Source organism: Phascolarctos cinereus, unplaced genomic scaffold (genome assembly GCF_003287225.1).
Source record: "Phascolarctos cinereus isolate Bilbo 61053 unplaced genomic scaffold, phaCin_HiC Scaffold_9;HRSCAF=440, whole genome shotgun sequence".
In the NCBI taxonomy this organism is placed as follows: domain Eukaryota; kingdom Metazoa; phylum Chordata; class Mammalia; order Diprotodontia; family Phascolarctidae; genus Phascolarctos; species Phascolarctos cinereus.
This window is the reverse complement of record NW_027556402.1, coordinates 260,581,033-260,598,667: the sequence shown is the minus strand read 5'-3', so window position 1 is coordinate 260,598,667 and position 17,635 is coordinate 260,581,033. Positions and strand designations below refer to the sequence as shown.

General features: G+C 45.9%; 1 protein-coding gene across 1 annotated transcript in view; it reads right to left on the bottom strand.

The window, feature by feature from the left end:
- Window positions 1-17,635, bottom strand: part of PPFIA1 (PPFI scaffold protein A1) — a 101,801-nt gene that overhangs the window by 37,566 nt on the left and 46,600 nt on the right. The window contains 12 exon segments of the mRNA XM_078148589.1: window positions 458-689; window positions 1,994-2,217; window positions 3,219-3,354; window positions 3,488-3,570; window positions 4,350-4,412; window positions 6,191-6,322; window positions 11,496-11,579; window positions 11,955-12,029; window positions 12,625-12,759; window positions 14,122-14,268; window positions 16,712-16,933; window positions 17,146-17,247. Of these exon segments, the coding sequence (XP_078004715.1) occupies window positions 458-689; window positions 1,994-2,217; window positions 3,219-3,354; window positions 3,488-3,570; window positions 4,350-4,412; window positions 6,191-6,322; window positions 11,496-11,579; window positions 11,955-12,029; window positions 12,625-12,759; window positions 14,122-14,268; window positions 16,712-16,933; window positions 17,146-17,247 (1,635 nt within the window).

The window sequence follows — 17,635 nt, the reverse complement described above, 5'->3', positions numbered from 1 at the left end:
GTGAGTGTCAAAGAGGAGGGTTAGCCTTTGGAGAAGCCCTTGAAATCCTGCCTCGTCCAGGAAATCCCTCTCAGAAGAACTCTCTCCCGTTTCTCTAATCTACCTCTTGACCACACTGCAAAACTGGCTGGGACACAATGCAAATCCTGGCTTGGTGCATTTACGATATTCGTGCTTTCTCTAGCAGCGCTGCCATGAAACAGGCTGTGCCCCCTCCGATCTTGCACAGCAAAGAAAAAGAGCATTGCATAAGATCCTTCAGCAGTTTGCAGACTGACTAAACCAAATACAAAATCAGTTTCAGCTCACCCAGCTTTTTGGTTTGCTTGCTAGCAAAGACAATTCTACACAAGCAACGAGGATGTGAGGGGACAGGGAGCCCCTAGAAGCACCCCACTTCTTCAGAGACCAGACAGAAATGTATGCAGAATAGGGAGAGGAAAGGGCGAAGACTTACCAGAGTCATGATCCCCAGCCTGTCCACCTCCCGGGCAGGGCTGTGAGGGAGTCGCCGAGGGGTGGAGCGGCCACTCCCCGGAGGAGAGGACCCCGCGAGGCAGGAGCCTGGATGTGGGGGAAGGGAGCTCAGGGACCGGAACCGCCCGAGGTTGTCCAGACTCCCACTACCCACACGGCTCTCAATTTCCTCTGCCCGCTGCTCTGTGTTTTCTTTCTCTTCTTGAATCAGTCTACAACAAAAGGGCTCATTAGTACTTTGGTGCTTAACGGGGCCTGATCTGCAGAGCAAGCACCCTTATCCTCAGGCCGTCCATCCAGAAGGCACATGTACTGCCCCGGTGTGTTCTGCTAGAACAGAGGGTGGGCCCTGTTCACTGTCTTGGGATCAGTCTCAGAGCCCACCACAGAGCTTGGCACATGGCACGCCCTCACTAAAGGTTACCCCTGCTGCCCCAGATTCCTCAGGCAGGAGAGCCCTGCTCATTTGGACTATGGGTACTGCTTTATGGAGTGGACAGCAACAGTGTTTTAGTAGGTCTGGACGAGAAATCCAAAGGAATTGGTATGAAATCCACACGGCCAATGTTATGCTTCCTTCCCAGAAACAATGAGACCCAGACCAGGGTCAGTCTCTGACCCAGTCACCAAGAGGTGGTTCTATAATAAGCCTCTTACATGCAAACACCTTGGGTTTCGTCCTGCACAGTCACTGGGAGGCCCCCACACAACAAGGAAAGCACAGCGAATGGAACCCTGAGGCAGTTTGGGGCTCAGTCTCCAAAGGCTATAGGGATTTTGCTCAATTCTCAGTATAACAAATGAGTGAGTGAGGACAATGAGGCTTCTTGTGATCCTTCCACCACTGGTCCCACCCCACCAGAGCCCTCAGCTCATAGCTCTCTGGTACAGGCCTCCTCCCTTTGCTCCTATCATTCCAAGGCCTCCCCATCAAGCTGGGTACAACCTCTACATGAAGCCTGGCCTGGGAGTAGGTGTGCTCCCTTTTCTGAGCTCTCATGTACATGCCGTCAGGCCCACCCAGGCTGGCCACAGGTGTGATCTCATAACTCCTGGGGCCTCTGTAATCCAGGAAGGCTGAAAGCCCCCCTGAAGACAGTGACAATGACTCAAACCTTGTTTAAAGCTCCCCAATACTCAGTCCTACTGGCCAGGAACAATGCAGGAAGGCAATAATTAGTTTATTTGGCTGGGCCCTATCATTTCACTGGTCTAAGGAAACCTCCTCTCCCCAATTTCTATTCTCAGACTATCACCCAGAGCCAGAAGAGGGGCAATTTGCCTCTGGGTCACACAGTCATGTAGAAGGGAGCAGTGGTCAGACCTGAACTGCAAGGCTGGCTTCTCCATTTCATTAGACTTTATAAAATAAGAGAAAACTCCAAGAGTCCCCTTAGGCTATCTCAAAGACATGGGCAATCAAAGAGGGGCTCAGACTTAAGATCTGCTTAACGTCAACAGAAATACACCCCATCCTCCCCCCCGTATTCTGAAAAAGACACAAATCAAAATACACCTGATCTCTTTGTTGATGGCATCCAGCTGCTCCTGAAGCATCATGGCTAACGTCTGGGCATCGGCCTGCCCGCTGGGCGACAAGAGATCCACGGAGCTGAAAATAGTATCTCTGTCATCCTCACCGTCAGACACATCGACGTCGCTCTCAAACGCTTGCGCTACATTCGCTAAGACACTCGCCTGCTGGGCCCGCTCCCAATCCTGTTCATTCAGAGTCTGTACCTAGGAACGAAAGGACCAGATTCTAGTGACCTGTGTGTGAAATGACACAGAGAGATCCAATCAGCTTTGCCTAAACTCATGTACCTATATGTGGTCACATACTTCATGAGTAAATGAACTTGTTTTAAAAGGCAAACAGGAATACTTTGGGGGGAACATGTCACACTTACACGCTGCAGCCATCCATCAGTCAGCAGTGTTTAAGGAACAGTGAAAGTAAAACCAAGGATTTAGTTGTCTTCTACATACCCTGAATGTAGCTCCTGAGCCTCTTTCTACCATAACCTGGTGAAGTGATAACAGTCAAATGCAAACACAAAGAGCTAGTTCTAAAGCTGCTGGGCTAAGAAGGAACGGAGAACCCAGAGGACTCGAATCTAGGCTAGCTGGAGCTACTGACACGTCAACACTTTGATGAGCATGATGAAGAAATCTGTAACTTCCCCTCCCAATGCTCTTCCCTCTGCTTTCTTTCTAGCCTCAGAACTGGAAGGGGTGAAGGCTGAGGCAGGGACCTGGATGTGGAGGGAAAGGAGCAAGGCCTCTGGATAACCCACTATTCAATCAAGGCAACAGAACTAAACACCAAAAGAAGAGAGCAACGCTGGGCCCTCCACCCAACACCTACTACTTCCTTTGGTCGGGGGGGGCACAAAGGAAAGTTTATCAGCAGCTTACTATGACTCCCTTAAAATTATGGAACATATTTTAAATACCAGACATTCTGAAAGTATACAAAAAGGATATGCCTCTTCAAAGGCATAGAAAGAATAAGGCTGACTACAGGCATGTAACAAAGTTCACTTCTGACATAAATTATTTTAAAAGTGAAAGCAGTATATGACAGGGTCATAGGATAACCTCGACTACTACTTTAACCTTTTCTTAAATCAAGAGTAGGTTACAATTTATAACAAACGATGAGCTTTCTCAACGACGCCTCCCAAACTGCCCATGCTCAGCTTCTCTCAACCTCACACCAGTAGACACTGCTTGGTTACCTTGGAAGGCTCGTCCCGGAGAGCCGCCAGACGGCCCTTCTGGGCCCGCCGCAATACTGATGTGGTGCTATAAGGATCTGTGGGACTCTCAGCCACGGGATACCGGAAATCGGGTACACTGCCCAGGTGCGGACGGCTGCAACAAAGGGAAAGAGAGCCCATGCTCATAGAAAGCCAAGCTCCTGCCCATCTAAGTCTTTACAAATCAGCAACACGCTTGAAAACAAAAGATTCTTGGGTAACAATTCAGCAGCCATCCACATACGCACCCGTGATGCAGCGAGCTGCCACCACGCATCCTCATCTGGTCAATTTCAGCCCTCAGGGCTTCCATGTTGAGCACCAGCTGGTCCTGGGGAAAGGGGCAAGGGAAACAGGTTCCTGAGCCAAAGCAGTACTTTTCTATAAATCACATGAATTAAATCTAGATAAATTCTGCAGTCAGAACTATACCCACAATTCCACAGGGGTTTGGCACCTACGCTCCTAGCATAAGTTCCTTTGGGTCACTGGGAATGACCATGGAACAGCGGCTATCTCACCTCCACCTCCCAGTCTGTGACCAAGGCCTCCCTAACCAAGAGGGATCTACACCTCTTCTGTTTTTGATCTACTACATTTCACTAAAACGAAACTGAGACTTAATTATAAAACACGAAAACCTGTCCCCTGGTGGTTATCAGGTAAAAGGGGTCAGGGTAATATATTCAGACTAGTCTTCCCAGAAAGAATCCCCTAAAACAAACAGCACTAACTTCCACAATTCTCTAGAGTAAAGATGTATCTGAGATACCAAGTTGCCCCAAAGGGCTTTATACACTCAAGGGAAAAAAAAAATCACACAAATCCAAAGTGTTTGGAAGGTAAAATAAAAATTCATAGTATGAAACATATTCAAAAGCCTCAGCCCAAATTTTCTATCAACTCTATTTTTAAAACAAATACCAATTATCACTCCTTCCCAAATATGTACTCAGGTCAAACCCACTGATACCAAAAACAGCTACCAAATAATAAGTAGTAAAAAAAAAAAAAACCCAAAACCGAAGCCTTTCAATTCAGCCTCCTGCCTACCCAGAGGCTCCCTGCTCAAAGAAACGCCACGGAAATCATTCAAGTCTTCATAAATACCTTGTCGTGTTGTGTTTCTTCTACTTGCTTTTTGGCATTTTCAACCTCTCGAAGCAGAGAATTCTAGAAGAGAGAGATTCACACAGCTAAGAGTCCCTTCTGACACCTCCACAGCTGGGTTTACACTGTCTGCAAACATATGGACAGAGGCTGGCTGGCAGGGGCCAGGAGGGGAGCAGTGAGGTCAGGTACACTGGGGGTAACCATAGAGCGGCTTGGCTTACCCCTCATCAACAGACATTTCTGGTTTTGTTTTGTAGCTCACTGGGGGCTTAGTTAAGGTGACACACTTTTATCTGGACTGGCGGCTAGCCTTCCAGAGAACGTAAATGTCTTCAAAGCGGCAAGCAGGTCTTAACTCAAGTTTGTATCTCCCCCAAGGCCGAGACCACTGATTTTCACAGTAGGTAAATTAGTAAATGTTTGGTCTACTTTTTGATCATCTGTTAATTCAATAGCCATTTTGTATTAATAACATTAAATTTCAAATTGATAAAGAAATTCTGATATTATAAAAAGCAGTATTTCAAATCCAAACATGCTACCTCTAGCAACACCATAAGCTGGGGTGCCCATTTCACGAAGTCCCTTAAAAAAGTCATTTAAAAGACACTGGTCCGTGGCAGCAGGGCGTTTCCTTTAAGAGTCGGAACACTTAGAATTTAGAATGAATGAACTCTAACTGTCGCCACCCAACCTCCACGCCAAAGCACTGCGGCCCAGTTCTCAGAATGACGGCCGAGCCCAGCCTGCCCTCCTTCGCAGAGCACCGGACTCCAAGCCATGGAGGGAGCGCTTCCTCACACTCTTTACTGTAGGTGACAGGAAACGTCCAGGCCTTATGGGGCAGACAGACTTATGCCACGGGCCATGGCCAGTCAGAAGCAGAGCTCAGAGAACTCCCTATTTGCTCCAAAAACAGTTTTTCAAAAAGCCCCGGGAGATGGAAAGGTTCCTTAAAGTCACCTCCTTCACCACCTTCATTTGGTAAATGAAATCAAGGCTGGCAGAACTGGGGAGAAGTGATGGGAAAAATGTGTGGCCAAACCACAACCTGAATCCCCATCTCTTTAAATTCAGTCCCGGGCTTTTCCTACAATTCCAGCATCTGGAAAACTGCCCGTGTCACCGTGGGCAAAACCTGCAACTCCACGTCTTACAGAAGCCCAATCAGCCACATGGCTAATGAATGAGACAGGGGCCCCACCTCAGTTTCCCCAGGCATAATCCTACACAATCTAATGCTTGCCACACACATACAGAATACCGCCTCCATATGGGATAGCAAGTGCTTCCCCATGCCTGACCAGGGGCGAGCCTTCTCATCCCCTAAACAGCTCCTGACTCCCATTACATAGACAAGTCTAGGTAAAAGCCTAGTCCCAATTTACTGGGTTAAATCTAGGTAGCAAACAGAGCAAACCTTTGCTGCTGCTGATACACAGGGCCTCCACCTGAACAAAGTCTCACCTATAACAGTCTTCCAAATCAGGCTCAAGGGAAATCAACAAATGGGGTGGAGACACGTAGAATGCTTTGAAAACTATGAAGTTCCAAAAAACTATAGAGTCTGTGAGCAGCGCAAGAGAGATCTCAGCAAAAAGAAGCTGGATTAGAAATAATTAACAAGCTTTCCAAAATAAGGAATGAGCTTATGGGAGAACTATATGGTGGAAAGTACTTAACTACAATAACAGTGAAAGAGTTCATATGTGATTTTTTCCATCTGAAACCCAAGGTCTACTTTTCTAACAGAGCACTTCACCCAAATAATTTACTTTGTTTCTAACACAGAACGGCGACTCTCCCAACGTGGCCCCAGCGCCTTCAACGCCCCATACCTTATCCTCCAAAGCCGCCATGCGCTCCTTCAGGTGAAGCTGGAGCCTCTCATTGGACTCGGAGAGGAGCTTGTCCACGGTGTCCGACAGACGCTTATTGTGTTCTTCGTTCATCTTCTCTCTCTGCCTCGCCTGGAAGAGCAGCAAGAGAGGAGAAAATGAACACAGTCCCTTTTCCTTCTTCCTCACTTTCTCTCTTGTGTCATGAGAGTTTTCTCGTGAGTACAGAGTGATAACTTCTAACAACCAAAGGAAGAAGTTCCCAAGGAGAAGATGAAAGATCCCTTGACCCAGACTTTGGCTGAGTGAAACAAAAGAAAGAAAAGTCTCTAGGAAGGAATAGGAGCAGCAGAGTCTATGTCATGAAGCAGAGATCTACTGAGATTCACGTGCAAAAAAGGAGACAACCAGAAACCTAATTTGACGCAGAGAAAACCTCTGACTCCAAAGTTTAAAAACAGCGATGTCTTAATTCAATTTAAGAGGTCAAGGGCTGAGAACTAATTCAGCTGACAAGAGAACTGTTTTACAGCTCAATGGGTGCTCTGATTAATCTCACTGTTTCTAATTTGCTCTCAGTCACAATGAACTCCCTCGAATTGGAGCATCCTAGACACAGCCACCAGTGAGGCCCCGTCCAACAGACGAGGCAGCCCTGGCACATCCACGTGTGGAGAACAGCTTGGGCCAGGTCACCCAGCTACTCCAAGGAATGTATCATCTCGGTTTAGGAATCCTCTCCACTAAGGTCCATCTCAGCCAGTCCTGTGCAGCTCCCACACAAGAATCACCCAAGGGCATCCACTTGGGGTACAGGGGCCTTCCCTGCTTCTTCCCAATGGCACGAGAGCATCACTGGAGCACTCCCGCCATCCACCTGTGTCCATGTATGACCAGCCCCCAGCTCTTTCTGTCACGATTTCTTGATAACACTGCTGACTGGGATGCCTCTTGGGAGTCTCTTAGGTTGCATGGTCTGGACTGCTCCGAGCCACCGCTGCATTCCTCTCAAGGTAAAGCACTTTATTCTTCACCAGTGATGGAAAAACAACCAGACGTTTGATTCTCCTCTTTAAGAAACTATAGCTAGTAAAGGAACTTAATTTTTTTTGAAACCCTAAAGCTCAGTTACTCTCACTGACATGGCACTTGAAGGTCTTGCAAAGCATTTCCTTCACAGCCCCCAAGGGAAGGAGATTCAGATCCCAGATTTCAAGCAGGAAGGGTACTGAAAGGCCATCGGATCCAATTCCCATTTTCCAAGTGGAGAAACTGATTACAGAAATAGTAAGTTCTGGAAGTGGGGTAGATTGACTAAGTTCCACATGCCACTGCTCAGTATTAAAAATCAGAAGGAAACACGAGGCCATGTGCAGTGTCTATTCTTTGAAAAGGTAAAAGAGGCAGCTGAGTGAACCAGCTATGGAAGAGTAATGAAGTGGGCTGCCACGATCAGAAAGAGGGACTCTGTCTAAATCATGGGGTTTTAAAACAGTTCATGGACCCCTGGGGGTCCCTGAGACCCTCTCAGGGAGTCCTCAAAGTCAAAACTATTTTCATAATAACATTAAGGTGTTATTTGCCTTTTTAACTCTCATTCTCTCTCTCATGAGTGTACAATGGAGTTTTCCAGATTCTACATCACCTGTGAATTAAAAATTTAGTGGCAAAAGTGAAGACTGAGTTAATATCACTACCGCAGAATTAAACGATTGTCTTTGGAATGGGTGACTCTCCAAACATGGCTAGACTTGCTCTTTTGCTTGTACTCATCCAATATAAATATCGACTAATCTAAGTGAATGAATGCTTAGCAACAAACAAGCAGTGATGAAATATTCCAGTGCTTAAATCTCCTGGTTTATTCTGGAACAACTGAGTTGATATTTGTAGTAACAGGGCTGAGTAAAACAGCAAGCAAACAAGACAAACCATCCTGGTCATAGCAGTCACAGCAATGAGAATGGCCACGTTGACTAAGGACATGCTCGGGGAGGCAACTCAAAGTGACCCTTCAGGATGCACTTTCTGAGTATTCTGGGATGGAACGGGAAAGCACACCAACCACTTACTGCTGCATACCCACCTCCAACCTTTATGCTGAAGAGAAGCTTGGATGCTCGAAAATGAACAAAGTCAGTCTGTCATTTCAAGGAAAACAACTGACAGTATCTGTTACCAAGTATAAAATCAGCTTTCAAGCAAAAATCAGAATTTTGGAATACTTGTAGTCACAACCATGAGCTTGACAGCTTCTCCCAACTCCAAGCCAGTCAGTTCTGCTGAGATCCACGGTGACAGGATATTCACAAACGTGACTCTCAGATTTTACACAATGCAGCATGTCAGAATTCGCAGGGCAGCCACAGCTGATCCTCACTGGATCTGCCCATGGAAATCACAGTCTTAGAGACAGAGCCCTCCTACTGGCAGGGGTACTCAGCCACACTCCATCTCAACACTTCTAACCAGGAAAGCGCCAACATGAAATACAATCAACTGGTTTTACAGGATTCAATTTGCTATGAAGTTTTTCCTCAAACTGAGACAAAAACAGCCTTCCTCACCAGACGTGGAATCAAATACTCTAGGATCAAATCTCAGTTCTGCCATATAATAAATGCATGACATGGGGCAAAAGTCACTGAATACGTCTGAGCCTGTTTCCTCATCTGAAAAACAGGACTAATAATACTCGTACTCCTGATTCCAGAGGGTGCGCTAATGATTCTCATGCCACTTACCCAGTCCTAACCTCTGTCCCGATCTCTCTCACATCTCCAGCATCTTCCAGAACATCTCAAGTGGACAATCCCAGACTTATCACAAACTCACTACGTCTAAAACTAAATTCATTACCTGTCACCCCAAGCTCCCTTGCTCCCAAACCTTCTACTGCTATCAAGGACACCACCATCCTCCCACTACCCTAAGGTCATCTTCGCCCCCTCCCTGGACCTCACTCCCCATGTCTGATTCGTTGCCAACGCCTATCAATCTGACTTCGATACCATCTCTTGCACACGCAGCCTTCCCTCTGCAGACGCTGTCACCACCCTGAGGCAGGCCTTTATCATCTTACACCCAGAATACTGAAAGAGCCTGCCAGTTGGTCTGCTGAACACAAGTCTCTCCCCATTTTGATCCATCCTACACTCAGCAGGCAAAGTGATTTTTTGTAAAGTGCAGGTCTCTGCAGTGGACAGAGCAATTGGCCCCGGGGTCAGGAGGACCTGAGTTCAAATTCAGTCTCAGACACTAACTAGCTGTGTGACCCTGGGCAAGTCACTTAATCCTGACTACCCCCCCAAAAAATTAAAGAAATAATAAAGAAATAAAAAATAAAGTGCAGGCCCGACCATGTTACACACCTACTCAATATTAACTCCAGTTGCTCCCTAACACCCAAGATCAAATATAAAATCCTGTTTTGCCTCCATCTTCAAGTTTTTTTATCCAAACTTCAAAGCTACGCATAAGAGATGTATTATTAACTAAACAAGGGATAGAAGCAATTACAAAAGACAAAACAGAAAGCTTTGACAAAAAGAAACTGAAAAGCTGCTGCACATACAAAATATAAAGCATCTGGAACAAGAAGAGAAGTATTCGATGGGGGAAAACATCTTTGTATCAATTTTCCTGATAAGGGTTTCCTATTAAAGATTATAAAGGTATGTGTATACATATACATACATACATACATACATACATACATACACATGTGTACACACACACACACACACACACACACACACACACACACTCTCTCTCTCTCTCTCTCTCTCTCTCTCTCTCTCTCTCTCTCTCTCTCTCTCTCTCTCTCTCTCCCTCCCTCCCAAAGTGAATGTCACAACATATTCAGAGGTAGAAAAAAGTGAATGTTGCAAAATTAGACAAAAGAAGCATGGCTCCAAAGAAAATCTATGAAAAGTCATTCCCCCCAACCCCACTCCTCAGTAGTGGTGGGAGGTCCACAAGTGCGGTACATTGCATGTGTTTTCAGATTTTTTTATATATTGATCAATTTTGCTCATTTGTTCCTTTCCTCTTTTTTATTTCTTTAAAAATATTGTTATAGAAGATGGTTCTCTGCGAGAGGGCAGGGGAAAAATACTGAGGAAAATTTTAGTGATATAAAAAAAAATCAATAAAACTTATTTTAAAAAATGAGTGGCTTACATCTATAGTCATATGAAAAAATGCTCTAAATCGTTACTGATTAGAGAAATGCAAATCAAAACAACTCTGAGGTACCACATCACACCTATCAGATTGGCCAACATGACAAAACAGGAAAAGGATAAATGTTGGAGAAGATGTGGGAAAATTGGAACACTAATACATTGTTGGTGGAGTTGTGAAATGATCCAACCATTCTGGAGAACAATTTGGAACCACGCCCAAAGGGCTACAAAAATGTGCATACCCTTTGATCCAGCAATAGCACTTCTAGGGCTGTATCCCAAAGAGATCAAACAAATGGGAAAAGGACCCACACGTACAAAAATATTCATAGCAGCTCTTTTTGTGGTGGCAAAGAATTGGAAATTGAGAGGATGCCCATCAAGTGGGGAATGGCTGAGCAAGTTGTGGTATATGAATGTAATGGAATACTATTGTGCTGTAAGAAATGATGAACAGGCTGACTTCAGAAAAACCTGGAAAGACTTAAATGGTCTGATGCTGAGTGAAGTGAGCAGAACCAAGAGGACTTTGTACACAATAATAGCCACGTTATGCAACGACTAAGATTGTTAAACTGAACCCTTCTCAGCATTACAAGGATGTAAGACCTCTCTAGAGGCCTCGGGATGGAAAATGCTGTCCACATCCAAAGAAAGAACTATGGAAGTTGAATCGCTATTACTTATTTTTACCTTCTGTTGAGTTTTGTTTCATCTTTCTGATGGTTCCTCCTATTGGTTTTAATTATCACTTACAACTTCACTACTGTGAAAATATGTTTCATGGATATGTAAATGTAAAGCCTATATCAGATTGTGTGCCATGTTGGGGAGGGTGGGGGGGAGGAAGGGGGAGAAAAATTTTCAACTCAAAAGCGTATGGAGGTGATTGTTGATAAATCAAAATAAATTAATAAAATTTTTTTAAAAATGAGTGGCTTACTAACAAAAAAGTCGTGACTCTCAGGATCTCTCTCTGAGTGATTCTGCGGGTGCCACAGAAGAATACAAGGCAGCAAACTGAAAGAGGTGGGAGAAAGAAAAAAAGCCAGCACAGGACAAGTTGACAGTCACCCGATGGCCCAGGACCTCTGTCCTCAGACCGGCGGCATACTCACCCTCTGTAATTCTTGATTCTTCTCTTCCAACTGGGCCTCCATCTGCCGCAGTCTCTCTTCGATGTTGCCGTGTCTCTCTTCAGCCTGCCGGGGCCAAACACGTTAGTCTGGCCTCATCATTACAAAGCACTGACAACATGCTGGGGGGGAACCACTGCCATAGCAAAAAGCAGGACGTGCTGGGTGAGTGACGGTTTTCCCTCCTACGGTGGGTACTGCGTCTACCTCATTCTATCACAAACCTGTGAGTTTTCATGTGATAACAGTGAGCACGCCATCCTCCACCCTTGGTGAATTGTACAACGTCTGGTGCCGGCAGTGAGGTTTGTGCTAGAAATCTTCAAATTCGCCTCCCCCCCCCACCCCCGAAAAGTGTCTCCAGCCCTTAAGCGGCCTCAGGTAGCACAGAAAGCAAAAAGCAGCAAGCAGAAACAGGGACCGGTGTGCAAAGGATTCTACCTTCCTAAGCTTGGAAGTAAGTTCGAACAGTCTAGCCTCCTTAGCAGCAGAGTTTCCAGAAGACAAAGGGTCAGACTACAAATTCAACAAGAGATGATAAAGATAACAGGGAGTGGAAGAGAAAGGAGACTTCAAAAAGCAGATCCACAGAGGGAGAGGAGAAATGTGGTTACAGCTCCAGATGTCAAACTGCCAGGAGGTTTGTTTCACACATGTCAATGTTTAAAATAAGGATTCCCACTGCTCATTGCCTTCTAAGAATAAGAAATGAAGAAACTGCTCTTTGACACTGCATGTTCTGGCTATCAGATATGATTTTTAAGAGAAAGCTTCTTCCTCATAACCTGAAAACCCTTTCCCGGGGAGGAAGGCCAACCCCCCCGGGCTTTGCAGGTGTTGTCTGGGCTTCTCTACAAGGCAGCAATCCTTAGTTCAAACAAGCTAGGGAGACACGAACTACATAAAACCACCAACTGGGGAAAAGCTTTTAGGAATCACACAAAGGAGGCAGAGATGTGACATTTCACCACTTAGCATTCCCCAACAAAGGATGAGGAAGAGCACAGAACCTGAAACCATTCAGGGACAATCAACTATGTTGAACCTGAGTGCCCTGCCCCAGGCCCCGGGGGGGGGGGGGGGGGGGGGGGGGGGGGGTCACTGGCCCTACCTTGGAGAGCGCCGCCACCCTCTGGGCCAGCTCAGCTTCCACCTCAGGCAGGGTCTCCGCTTTCCTCAAGGTTTGCTGCAGCTTCTGCTCGGCCAATTCCAGGCGTTCTTGTAACTGGCGGTTTTTGTCTTCACTCTGGAACAAAATCCAGCTGTTACAGCACAAGACAGGTATTTCCTAGGTGAAGTGTGAATGCTGGGTGGGCTGCAGCCTCCCACAAGAACACAGCCCCAGGGCGCTTCTTCCTCACTGAATTCTGGCCCAGAAAGGGCTCTTTCTGGTGGATCCCACTTCTCTTCAATGCCCTAAAGGTAAACTCTTTAAAAAAACCAAATGGTCCTAAAAATCAGGAAAAGGCAGTTTTGTGATGTGTTTCTGAGGCTAGTTCCTATGTGACCTGCAAAGACAAGCCCAAGAGCAGGTCTTGAGCTCTAAGCCTCCTGCAAAGTAAGTAGTACGAGCCAATCTGAAGCCCACACACAAAGCACAGCCTCACCCCTTCTCTTCCTCTCTCCTGCTCCCTGATGTTGGGTCACTGCTCTTGTAAAGTTACACCCCTCACTTCCTTCCCAGCTGGCTCTAGCTGCTACACTGAGCTCCACCAGCCCCCAACTCAGCCCTGAATCCTCTGCCTCTGCCTTTGCATATGCTGTCAATCATACTTGGAGAGAGATCCCTCCTCACCTTCAGCTCTTCAAGGTCTAAGACTCAAAAGATCACCTCAGGGCCACCTCTTCCAGGAAGTTTTGCCTGCCTGTTCACGCACTCCTTTATTCAATGAACTTACATGGACTTACCTGGGTTGGTGGGTGGGTAGGTGTGTTACACACTCCAAGGACAGGAAGGCTGGCTTTTCTCTCTGTCCCCTTGGGCCACACACATAGAGAAGAGCTCAAGAACTCTCACCACTAAACCAAGCTGAATGGTGAGCCTGCTCAAATGTGAGCAGGGAGAACTTTGGGGAGTCACACATTTTGGAGGGCCCCTGGGCAATGCATCTTCATGCTGAATGGCAGCTCCTTACACTGAGCCAAACAGCTGCTTTTCAGTTCTCATAGTCACCCTTTAACTAATGACGGATAACCTCTCCTGTGGAGCAAGGGCAACATGTTTTCAAATGCTTCACTCATCAGCCCTTTCACCCAAGGTACTAACAAGAATCAAAGCAAGCGAACTATGCTGGCTCTCCCTCGCTTCTCCGTGCCTCAGTGAGGAAGCTGCAAGAAGTGGCCCAAGTGCAGCTGCTGACCTCAGGGGCCTGGAGCCCGCCACTGGCTCCACAGGGCCTGCCTGAACAATCCAGTTTTGTGAAGACACAGAATTCTTGCACAAGTAAGCACAGGCTCCCCAAACAGGCAGAAACTTCAGACTTCTAAAGCCTGAGAACAAGAGCGCCTTCTGTCCAAACTCATGACAGTCAAAAAATGCTGGTCTTGAATCTCTATCAGTGAAAAAAATCCAGAGAAAAGGTCCAGCACCCTCCATAATAAGCATTACCTGTCGATGTAGAGAGTCCTTATTAGCGATTTCGTTTTCAAGTTTATCATTGAGGTCGTGCACCGAGGTAGCTTCCCGCTGGGCGGCGAGGTAGCGTTTTTCAAGAGTTGTGATTCTCTCTTCCATGTCCTCCTTTTGGGCCATGGCCTACATGAGAACAGGTATGTTGGGGGAGGGAGAGAGAAAAAAGCAGATGCTCAGACACACAGAGATTACAGAGAGGAGTCATATGCAAAAGCATGATGTGAAATCTGGTCATCACAAAATTACACAGAGAAACCTTTTCAAAATACATTCTTAATATGAAAAATTGTTCTGCTAAATATAACTATATATATCACTAGTGCTACTGAGGCAGATGAGTACTATAGGTGACATATACATGGTTTAATTCACTTCAGTGACTTTTCAATAAAAGAATTTTAAAACTAATTAAATATAGAATCATAAATAAAAGATTCTAAGAATAAGACCTCCTGAAAAGTGGAAAATCTCAAAGCAATGGGTGGTAGCCATAGAGAGGCAGATTTAAGCTTTCAGTGAGGAACTCTCTTCTAAACTGGAGCAACCCACTCGGAGAGGGGGCTGACTTGAGGTCAGAAAGCAAATGAGCAGGCGGCCATTTAGGGTTAGGGTTAGGGTCCCTCTGAACTGATTCCACAATTCTACTTCAGTCATTTACTCAGATCCAATGGGCACTCACAAATCTCTCCCTCTGCCAGGCCCTGTACCCAGTGCAAGGGATACAGAGACAAACATATGGTGGTGTCTGTCCTGCACAAAGGTAAAGACCTTATCTCAGAGAAAAGGGTTAAACACTTGGACCCAAGGCTACATTACTTCTCATTTTCATCAGGAAAATTAGGGTCTGGCCCAAGAAAATAGCTGCAGAGTGCCAGGGCACTTCAGATTTGAAGCTGTAATGTCACACTCATAGTGCTAGGAGGCACTAGGCTGCGACTAGGCCAACGTCATCCCACGGGCTCAGTTAACGAGAAGGGCTACAAAGCCTCCACAGCAGGCTGTTCAGATCTGGGTGAGACATAACGCATCTGACTGCTTCCCCCAGATAACCTAAGAAAGGAACGTGACTTGATCTGTTTGGCTTTCTTTCTTTTCACACTTATATAGCTTGGTGCTCTTAACTACCACACTTAACAAAATCCCAGGAAGCTTACAGAGGGTGAGCCTGGGAAAGAAGCACATCTGTCACGCCCATTTTACAGATAAGGAAATTGAGGGCGGTGAGAAGTGAAGTGATTTGCCTAGGGAGACCCATGCAGCAGTGTGTTTCTCCATCCTATGTCTTTCTGCTAATGCTGCCCTAAGTGCTTGGTATGGAGGCTTCTTTTAACTGACCTGCCTTGTCCACCACTTGAGGTGAGCGGAGAGACGGCAGGAGAACCAGCTTACGGTTGCTGTGACTGTGCTGTCAGGGCAGCACTGGTGAGCAGAGAAGTGCGTCTACGCTCCCCTCACAGCTGCTTCCCAAGCATGAGGATGGACACATTGCCCACACCCACTGTTAGGTTAACCACAAATATTCTACACCCAGTACTCCTTGACCTGACTCCATTCTCTAGCTGATCGTTAACAGGGCTCCTTTCTTACAAACCGAGGCCAGAATGCCAGACTCCTTGGAGACTGTCAATAATGTTAACTCCTTTAACTCAGTCAACAGGTAATGTTGACACTGCAGTATGGAACAGCTACCATAATGCAAGTCAAGGACTTACTCAAGAGTAAGTCATTAGCAAGAAGCTGGAATGTGCAAGGATGGACAAATTGACCAGCATGAAGTTCAGGAAGATTCACAGTTTTATCAACATTAAAAAAAGAGTGATCTTTAGTATTAACCATCCTTACCTTATTACAACACGCTGTCTGTCTGCTGTAGGACAGGAAGTAGCAACGGCCTTTGGGCCATTCTAAGCCATTCCCCATACCCACCCCTAAGCCTGATAGGTAATCGCAGGCATCTCCTGCTTGGATGCGAATCCTCTTTAAAACCTATCTGACAAGCAGTCACCCAGCCTTTGCTCCACGAGTTTCTGAGAAGTCAGTTCAATTCTTATAGAGAAGGTAATCCCGAAACAAATGTCAGGAATCAACTCTAGTGCGATGTATCTCTTTATCTGTTTTATATACAATTCACATAACCCAAATGATTTGAAGAGGTGTGTGGGGGGGGGGGAGTGATGCATGAGACAGAGAAGGTATTTCGAAAGGATAAAGTTCACTAAAAGATCTACAGCTATTACAGACTGACACAATGGTGTAATGTACAGTAAAAATCCCCAGCTCACCAGCAGCCCCTGATGCTTAAGGCCAAGAAGCAGAGGACAAGGCGAAGGTGCTAGCCCCCCTACTCCACCCCCGACAGGGAAGGCTCCTTCATAGCCATTACTCTGCCATGGCAAACAGAGGAGCCACTGGGAACTCTGAGACATTTCAGAGACTTCCAACAGTGAGGATCCCGGCCCAGTCGTCATCATCTCCCTCCTTGGTCCCCCTCTTCCCTCTTCTCCTCCTTACGCCCACCCCTCTTTCTCCTCCTCCTCCTCCTCCACAACAAAGGCTCACTACTCACCTCTCGGGCATCTCGCTGCAGTTTGGTGTTCATTTCTTCAGACTTGATGAGATCTTTCCGGGCAGTGTCCAGGTCTTCCTCCAGCTCAGTCACCCGGCTGGAGAGAGCCGCCAGCCGCTCCTTCATCTGGCTTTGTTCTTTTGACTGTTTATCTATAACTTCTTGGAGCTCTAACACTTTTGCTAGGTCTTCCTCATGACTCAAAGACCCATCAGAAGATCTCTGTCAAAACAAAAATTAGGTTTTGTGGCAGCCTGCCCAGAGAAAGAGCCAGTGGAATATTTAAATAGAGGGAAATGTCTTCATTTAGGCACGTGGGGGCTTATGTGACCCAGTCCCTATTTCTGCTCTAAGCAGGTATTTTAGGAAAACCTTTCCAAAGAAGCCTTCCTGGGCATTACAGACATATTCACTGCACAAACTCCAAGACCTGCCTTTCCATTTGTGTTCGGTGTGTTTTCCTGTTCATGATTCATGTCCAGCATCCCATCTGCTAGTGGTTTTTTCTGATTGTTCTGCTCCTTCAGAAGCATCAACTAAAAATCAAGCAAATCAATGCCAATTCTAATTCACCATCTCTATGTAACAATAGAAACATATTAATAAATTGTAATAATTATAAACACATAAACAGAATTCATCTCTATAACAATAGAAACATATTGATAAATTATATAATTATAAATATACTTCACCATCTCTACAGAATATAAAAATAACAAAGCCTCCTTTAGAACCATCAGAAACTGCTGCTACTCTTTGTGTATCACAAATGGGCCCAAGTAAGAACAGCATCAGGGGAGTCTGTAAACCATCAGTGGCCCCATTTGTGCAAAGAAAAGCACACATTTGTTATTGTTCATATGGGCTTCATCTTTTCCTGAGAAAACAAGAGCAGCAGGAGGGAGGGCTCCCTACAAACAG